This window comes from Sphaeroforma arctica (genome assembly GCF_001186125.1).
Source record: "Sphaeroforma arctica JP610 unplaced genomic scaffold supercont1.352, whole genome shotgun sequence".
Classification (NCBI taxonomy): Eukaryota; class Ichthyosporea; order Ichthyophonida; genus Sphaeroforma; species Sphaeroforma arctica.
In genome coordinates, this window is record NW_014040206.1 from 60244 (window position 1) to 69358 (window position 9115).

Below are 9115 nucleotides of genomic sequence, written 5' to 3' on the forward strand. Positions count from 1 at the left end.
ATTATACTGATTTAGAAGGCTATGATATATCAAACTACATAAATATATTTACATAGTCATGCTTTACTGGGTCCTGTCTCCTGAGCTCTACCCATATTGGCCCTTGCTTCGAAAGTTCGAACACTGCTGGCGAGAATATGATCAGATTTTTAACAGCTACAGAACTAGTATTAGTTTACTTATCTATACGTCATTAAAGTCTAAACTCCTAAGTTAAATAAAAGCTATGTATATACACCAGGGAAAATTTCAATGAATACTTATCAGTGATATGCGTTTGTCGACTTGAGCACATAGGGATCAGCGGGCTGATGTGACGACAATAAAACAGGTCTGACTATCTGACCTTGAATTTTCAGGACCACTGTATGGATATAAAAGTTTTAACGTACAACGTGTACTTATTATAAACGTCTTGAGGATAGCTTTGAGTTTTCAGTTTTCAGTTTCAGCCGTTCAGGCTAGCTTTGAGAGTAAGGCATATTTCTTTACTCCAAAGTACTCCACTAGATTGTGTAATTTGTATTGATTGGATTAAAAACAAACATATATGGAAGAAAACAAAAAGTGAAGTACATCGTAAGGCATTGGTGAGTGTTTCGCCAATGGCTTCTCGGTATAAATATACCGCCTATTGTGGAAATTGATTGGATTGTAATAACTAATACAAGTTACACAAAACCGACATCCAGCTCCGACTCCGAGTCCTCGGATCTCATTGCCTCAGGCCTCAGGCCTCAGGCCCTCAGACTGAGGGCCTCAGTCCTGAGAGAGAGTGTGCCCCGGAGGGCGGAGGCCCGGAGACCCGGTCCCCGGTCCCTGTACATATGTACTATGTAAATATACCACACTCTTCTAGTAAGGCTACAACCGCTACATACTAAATACCCCACTATTCAGAGGAACTTGAGTAGAGCTCGAGAGCTATGTAGCGACTAGCGAGATCATGAGAATCCAGAATTCAGAATTCAGATTAGAGTCGAGATGTTCATTGTTCTGTACACTGTAAGTACGTGGTAAATGAGTCAAGAGACTCAAGACTCAAGTGTGAGTCTGTGAGTGTCAATGTATGTCAAGTGCCCACACGAGGTTTTCAGTTCATTACGTATTCCTTTTTTTAAAAGACCAGACTCGCAAAATTATGCTAGAATCTCTAGTAGGGACGATTCAATGAATGACTAAATAGTATATAATAGCTGCCTAAGCTATTGCAATTACCATATCACCTTTACTACTTTAACAACACATCCCAACTGCTACACTTCTGAACTACCCTATTCTAAATTTTCGACATCTACAACTCAATCATGTTCACAAAACAAATTATAGTGGCTAGCGTCGGTCTGGCGAGTATCGCCATGGCTCAGCCTATTACGAGTGAGTCGATGATGCCGTCTGAGTCCACGATGCCGTCTGAGTCAATGATGGCCTCTGATATGGTCAGCGAATCCGGTACAGCCGAACCAGAGTGTGCCGATGAGAACACAGAGTATTTATGTACCACCAACGCTATGTCCTGGGTTAAAGACAGACAGGGTAATCACTTCATGGACTCTAAAGTAAAGGAGGACTGGACCCTTAAAATCCGAAAGATGGGCGAGGCAGCCTTTGAGATCAAGAAAGGTACCGGCGAACACATTGCTTGCGTAATTACTAAGTTCAGATCAGAGGAAGGAACTATCCGTGCCGTATGTGCCGATGGCGAGAACTCCACGACGCACCAGGTTGAGATGGATGATGCGTGTAACCCCATGGAGATCATGATTGCTACTACTGATCCCGATGGTGAGAACGAGTTTATCGGTGAGGAGGCACCCAGCGCCTCATTCTCTACATGCACTTTGATCATGCCAGAGGAAGTGAGTTCTATGCCTCCGGCGGCAAGTGAGAGTGAGATGGTGTCCGAGCCCGCAGAGGTACCCGAAGAAATTCCGTCTGAAATGCCCGCAGTGAGCGAGGAAGCACCTGCTGAGTCTGAGGAGGCTTCGGCCCCAGCTGAGAGTGCCGAGGCAAGTGCAGATGAGAGTGTGCCTGCTGAGGCAGGAGAGAGTGCCCCTGCTGAGGCAGAAGAGAGTGCCCCTGCTGAGGCAGAAGACAGTGAGCCTGCTGAGGCAGAAGACAGTGAGGCTGCTGAGGCAGAAGAAAGTGCTCCTGTTGAGGCAGAAGAGAGTGAGCCTGCTGAGGCAGAAGAGAGTGCTCCTGTTGAGAGTGGCGAGTTGTCGGAAAAAGCTGAAGCCTCGGCGCCCGCTGTAGTTGAGGGTGTGATTGGGGCGGCTCAAGATGCTGTTGATGCTGCACAAGAGGCTATCGAAAACCTTGAGGTATAGATGTTTGGATTAGTCTACTTAGCGCTGAATATGAATAAATTGTTTATTTTGTATATGTATTAATGTTTCCCCTTTGTTGTTTAATAACAGCGACATTTGATTTTCGGTACAATACAATATACGGCTCTGCAAGAAACTCTGCATGCCAGCGCCTGTATCGCAATTGTACCTAAACTGATGTACAAGCTACAACTGTGAAAATGCGCTGTACCACCATTCATATGTTGGATGAATATGACCGGTATGACATTCTGGTGTGTGTGGCCCTTCTTCGATATCGTTCAAAATTGTCCCACTCCCATGCGGGTTGTCTGCACGAGCACCAATACCCGTGAATACAACTTCCTGCCCCCACCCTCTGTATTTTTCTGAAAACTTCAAAGTATCATTGAAACCCCAGAGTACTTTGCCAGTTGTGCTCGAGAGGATACAGCAGTCTAACCAGAATTCTGCTGGGTGAATTTTGCAACACGGGGGATACTTACAAGGTACCTACCGCAATACATTCAGAACCACATTCAACGCGGCTATTCTTTACGCCAAAAAAAAAAGAGTGAGAAATAGTATGTAAAGCAATTATCAGGTGGTATATTCTGCACTCGACAGTAAGGTACTCTGAAAAAATGGACAGGTGCATTTCGCCTTTATTCCGATTGATTGGAAATTTACGCCTCATTTCTATTCGGGTGAAATGCCGGTGGGTTTACGCAAGACCAATATACACCCAAGCACAGCAAGCAGGCGATCTCGAAATATCAGTCATTCTCAGACCACACTTTGCACGTGCGGAGGTTTGTCTGTTGTGTCACTAAATTGATTCTTGTGACTGCTTGTACGACATTTCTTCGACGTCAGTATATATTGAAGGGTATGAAACGAGCAGGGTGCCACTTGGCATTGGTTTTTCGTAGTAGTACTGACGCTTAACTGTCGTTGAATATCTGAGTGCCCATTGCGCATTTGTGTGGCCCACTATATCTGTACCATATATTCTACAACTGGTAATTTGCAGTTGATGATAATCACTTAAAAATAATTTATAGTATACCGGGATGTATGGGGCTTTTACTCACATCCCACTCCTCGATGCAGTAATTGTTGGGACCTAAGCTCTCAGCCTGGATGCCTCTTGTGAGCAATTTACAGCGGAATTCCTGACGGCGTGGAGATGATCGATTATTAGTACTAATGAATACGACAAATAGTCGAAAAGCTGCAAATATACTTAAAAAAAGACACGTCCAAATTCTGAAACTGTTGAACAGAACGGCTCAAAAGATGGTGTACAAAGAATTTGAAATCAATGTTATTGACAATAAATTTGAAATCAATGGTATCGACTTGGGAAGCTCATGAAAACAAAAGACAAACGATAAGCGATCGAAAACACCAAAGCATACTTAATGTGTAGTGCAAAGACCAAATGTTTCTACATATGGGTGTGTGTGTGTGTGTGTTTGGGTGTGTGGGTGCGCTTGTGTGATTGCGAGTACCTTACAAATGTACATTGATATACCTGCAACCTCAGGGTAGCATCCTCAATATCAGTCACCGCCCTGTCTGACCACAACCTTTCAGCAACAGCTGAGGCACGTGGGAAGACCCTACAATATGAGCAAGTCGCGTGTCAGTCTGGGGAGAAGGAAGCGGCCGAGTGAATGTAAATATTTGAAACAAAAGTGTTGTATCTGCGATATCATAAGCATACCCAGAAAGATAAGGCGATCTAATGCTCAAAAGTGTGCAAACCCTCAAGCCCGATTGATTGTTCACTATAGCGAACATCTACAGGGACTAGGAACATCTACAGGGACTAGCTGCATTGTAAGTGTAGGTGAGGTATAGTCTTAATTCAGGTAACGGCTTGTATTGTTGAAGCTACAATTTTTTCCGAGCATCATGACTACAAAACGAAGTGAGCATTGCATAGAAATCACTGAATCCTGGCTACGTGGGTATGAACAGTCTTGGCTACCAATTCCCCGTAACGCGCATATACATACCTTTGAATGATATTTGCACCATCTACGTACTCTCCCCACATGCAAGCCTCTCCACCAATGACCAAGTTCTTCTGAGCCACTGGCCCTATAAAATCTAGCGGCTCTTGCTGTGGGTAATGGTATCAACATTGAGAGTGTGTTTGAGCACATATCTGATACACCTTAGCGCCCAAGGGTACACACAACGAGCTCTGTTTGATACATGCACCTACGAATTGTCGAAGGGAAATGGTCACGCACACATTGTATACAAGCCTCCGGCGATCGAAACTATGCATTCGCACGACAGCACATGTGCTGCGTAGCACGCAGAGCACGGTACAAACTTATGCAAAGGTAGCTGAAAGCTCACAAACATATAGGCGCACGAAGAAACATGCCCGACGAAATTCAAGCCATGGGTTTCCAACGTTCAGCACGTACCTGGTAGAATTTAATCCAATCCTGCGTACTGCTGATTTGATCCAGATACCACGGAGCCGAAAGCACTGCGCTGTAACCCTAAACAAGATAAAACCGGAAATAAACTGGTATAGTTCAGTAAAATAACGATGGGTGTGTAAAGGATGGGGGGGGGGGGTTTAAAATTCCTGCAAAGCATAATTGTGGTAAAGAGCATAGTTACAAATTAGCAATAGAGACGTGTATATGTAGGACTTTAATTGTGGTAGTGCGCATAGTTATAAATTAGCAATAGAGACGTGTATATGTAAGAAGCTAATTGTGGTAGTGAGCATAGTTAAAAATTAGCAATAGAGACGTGTATATGCAAGAAGTTAATTGTGGTAGTGCGCATAGTTATAAATTAGCAATAGAAACGTGTAAATGCATGAATTTAATTGTGGTAGTGCGGCTAGTTATGCATTAGCAATAGACATGTATATATACGAAGATAACTGTGGTAGTGCGCATAGTGATAATGTATCAAAAGAGGTGTATAATATACGAACCCCAATTTTGTTGTGATATAAAAACACTCCTCAAATTGTTGACAGCAAATAAGAAGAACCAGTGGAGTAATACTACATCCGTCGTACGCGGGATTGACGACCGGGGAGACCACATCCCACTAGCTAGTGTCGTATTGCAAAAGCAGGTTCACATCAAGGAAACACCTATGTACATGTGCTCGCCCACGGAAGACGGATCGTCCTACACCGTTCCCGAATGCACCGAAATCAATAGAAACACACCCATGAAGGCCATAGAGCCAGTGAGGTATCCCAGCACGCGGACAACACAGTGGACGCTACGAAAGATAATACACACCTGAGCAGTGACAGCCGCGAGTTTCTTCTTCCAGTTGTCGTCGTGTGGTTCCCACACATTGATGAGTGTGGTAATGGGTGGGGGCGTATCGCCGCTTCTAAAAAAGACCTCCTGCCACACCATCGATCGCTTCGACCTAGCCTCCATGTGGCTGCAGCAATGTAGACAAGGGTGGTACAATAAGACCAGTGCAGATGAATCTCATATGAGATGTGTGCATTGTATCAGCAGCGCACAGGCTGGCACAGCAGAACTACGGGTGTTGCACAAGCCCGTTAATACAATCAGCAGAGTACTTATCCACAAGTTGTGAGGTCAGTGGAACCCTCAGAAAGTGTGGTACTCAGAGAAGATGTCTAGGTGTACGTTTATACGCGTTCAAGGGTTCTGTTTAGATTCCTGAGGTAAGAACTTCACTAAACACTGCCCATGTGCACCGCTCAGATTGACTGTGCAACAAACAATATAACTGACTGTATGCTCTCTATCAGCAGGTGTGTTATACGTATGATTTGAATATCTATATACACAACGTTGCGACATACCCAATGAGCCTGCGCTCGAAATAACTCTGCACCTGTTCGCCCGTTGTGAAGTTGTTGTCCTTCATGAACTGCTGCACACGAGGGCTCTGCAGCCAGCAAGTGGGGTCCACTTCATCACCTCCAATGTGCACCTACCAGCAGAAGATAAAGACGAATTTGAAGACGAATACAAGCAAGACCTCTGATTTCACTGCTTAAAGGGACGCATTCTGGCAACAGAAGCAATGTCCCATACGGTCAAGCAATCCGAAAGGCTGCATATAGCTGATACACGTGATAATAGTAGTACCCAAATATTGCACGGACTACAGTATCATCAACTGTGGTAATAGTCGCACTCCATTCGGCAGTCGAAATGGCTTGCAATAACTGGATTCGACACTTGCCGAACAAGCAATAGAGACTGCATCCTACACTTGCCGAACAAACAATAGAGACTGCATCCTAGGCAATCTCGTACTATCCCATTTGAGAGCAGCCCTGAACAGATACAGTTTTGGGCAATTCTCAAACATACCAAGTGGCTTGGTACGATTTCGAATAGTTCAGTCCAGAGTTTCATCAGGAAAGTGAACGTATCCGGGTTGCTCGGGTCCAATGGACCGTAAGTTGGATTCTGCATCAGAGAGACGATATAAGCAAAATAAAATGAGAAAATCAACATCCATGAACCAGATATCAACAAATACCTCGAAGTCACACGTCGCCGGATACATCCCGGCGTAAACTGGCAACACGCATCGCCAGTCAACAAACTACCAGCACATAACTGCCCAATCTCTTCTGACAAATGGGCAATAAATGAGAAACTTAAAATGGCAATGTAAAACAACGAACAAACGACTGGAAGAGGGCCAACTAAACAAAACACGGTATGCACAATGTCAAAGCAAACACCGCCCCCCCCCCCTCGCACACACACACACACATAGAATTAGTACTGGTTTGTATATTGGACATGGAAAATAGAATGGCAATATCTACTCAATGGACACTCCTCACTGAACTGCATAGCTCTGAACAATGTTTACTATATATCTATACTCATTGTCGGCAAATCTAAAGCGCCTTCGTATTCTGACGCACGGATGCAAAAGCGCGCATTTGTTTTATGCACAATTATGCGATCATTGATCACGAATACATACACAACAACCGATAGCTCACCAGACAATCTGGTGCGTATTCGGGATAACCCTTCAGCATACCACCCGCGTGGCCGGGAGAGTCGATTTCAATCATAACTTGGACGCCCTTGCGCTTGGCATACTCGACAATCATGCTCACATCAATCGGAGTGTACGTGTGTGAGGGGTAGAGATGTGCACCGTACTTGGCGAGCTTAGGCCATTTCTGTAAGAGTTTACACCGGTGATAATTATTAAAAATGCACTAGTGATAACTCGGATTGGTGTATATTCGTGTGGAAAGTCATCTCTTATTATCTTTCGGAAGACAGAAAAGGATGTAACACATTCTGAAGAAAGAAAAAACGTGAAATTTGTTTATTGTGTGATTGAAGCTTACCAGGGAATCAAAAGGGAATGCGATGTTATCCGACATATGCCAGTGCAAGAGATTAAGCTTGTTGTAGGACATTCCATCAATGACGCTTTGGATAGTGCCGGTTGTGAGGTAGTGGCGTGCGGTGTCTATCATCAGCCCTCTAACAGGAAAGCGGGGCTTGTCCACAATGTGCACACCCGACATCACCCGCACATCTGGCTCCGAATCTGCGTTGTACAGATATAGTACAGAAGAGTACGTGTTTAGTGCAGGTGAAGGGAAAATCGTTGCATACAGGTAGGTATGACGCGAGTGTGTGATTTGCTACACAAACACAACAAACATTGGCTTGAACGACAATATATTAGATGAAACAGGGATCACATAAGCCACGGTACAATCACGAGGCTGCCTGTGTGGCTCGGTTGCTGATCTCGAGCAGTAAAGCTGAAGCACAGGAAATCTTACAAATACAGAATGGAAAGTACACTTGGGTGTTCTCGCAAGTGTATCCCGAATAGACATCAAGGTAGGCGACAGCCTGACAAAAGCCAAGCCACGTGTAAGGGCTTATAGATTATTAGTGTACTGAAGCGTAGGTTCTGTTGGTACAAGTGGACGCTGGTGATTTCATATTGGTACTGTTGCAGTGGAATTCGATGTACGCGTGTGTTCGACTATGATGCGAGTGCTACATGATCACGAATGCAAACATACACACTGCAATCACTCAGACACGCTGCAATCACTCAGACACACTGCATTCATACACACTGCAATCACTCAAACACAGATTTCGGGCTTGGATTGAAGCAATCTATCAGATTGTGCCGATATCGTGTATACAGCGCCATAAGAACCGTTGGTCTTGAAATTTACGAGTATGATAACCACTAAGATTCATTTTGACTAGGGATGACATAAATGTGCAATTGCATTGAACTAAAACTCGTACTTAATGGCACCAATGCACGGTCACATACAGGCACGGTAAGTACTCGCTTCACGCACAGACAAGTATAGAAACAATCGACAGTCAACATACCGATACCGTCGATAAGCTGCGCAAAGGTCTCCATACCCCTCAGTGCACCAGGGACAGTGCGTGCCGCCAGAACGGCCGTGGCAGTGCCATTTTCGCTGTAGGTACCCACTGTTATAAGGTACGACTCATCTGTTTCGCCGACATTCAGAGTCTGTTCGTCCACAATAGTATAATATACTCATAGAAGTTAAATATTTTGTACGACATAAAGAACAATAACAGCTAGATTGCATACGTCTGTCGGTCATAATCCCTATCAATATATATATATATACATATATGCATACATACATATATATATATATATATATATATATATATATATATATATATATATATATATATATATATATATATATATATATATATATATATATATATATATATATATATATATATATATTATATATATATATATAT

General features: G+C 43.6%; 2 protein-coding genes across 4 annotated transcripts in view; one reads left to right on the forward strand and one right to left on the reverse strand.

Annotated features, from left to right (window-relative positions):
• Window positions 1-1295: 1295 nt before the first annotated feature.
• Window positions 1296-2386, forward strand: SARC_05490 (the record flags this gene model as incomplete). Of its 2 annotated transcripts, XM_014300651.1 has the most annotated exons (2): window positions 1296-2063; window positions 2088-2386. In XM_014300651.1, exons 1-2 carry the CDS (start codon window positions 1308-1310, stop codon window positions 2325-2327), a joined length of 996 nt encoding a protein of 331 aa, XP_014156126.1. In that variant the 5' UTR covers window positions 1296-1307. The 2 variants fall into 2 exon arrangements, with proteins under 2 accessions (XP_014156126.1, XP_014156125.1); XM_014300650.1 differs by having other exon boundaries at window positions 1296-2327.
• Window positions 2387-2783: 397 nt separating this feature from the next.
• The window catches only part of SARC_05491, a 7364-nt gene continuing 1032 nt past the window's right edge, over window positions 2784-9115 (reverse strand). The window contains exons 3-12 of one of the 2 annotated variants that reach the window (XM_014300652.1): window positions 8696-8846; window positions 7672-7877; window positions 7312-7497; window positions 6662-6760; window positions 6145-6275; window positions 5600-5750; window positions 4754-4831; window positions 4331-4437; window positions 3844-3931; window positions 2784-3481 (exon numbers count right to left, since the gene is read on the reverse strand). In XM_014300652.1, coding sequence (XP_014156127.1) covers window positions 3365-3481; window positions 3844-3931; window positions 4331-4437; window positions 4754-4831; window positions 5600-5750; window positions 6145-6275; window positions 6662-6760; window positions 7312-7497; window positions 7672-7877; window positions 8696-8846 — 1314 coding nt within the window. In that variant the 3' untranslated portion in view covers window positions 2784-3364. Of the gene's footprint in view, window positions 3482-3843; window positions 3932-4330; window positions 4438-4753; window positions 4832-5599; window positions 5751-6144; window positions 6276-6661; window positions 6761-7311; window positions 7498-7671; window positions 7878-8695; window positions 8949-9115 lie in introns of those variants that run through there. The other variant, XM_014300653.1, reaches the window with a different exon arrangement.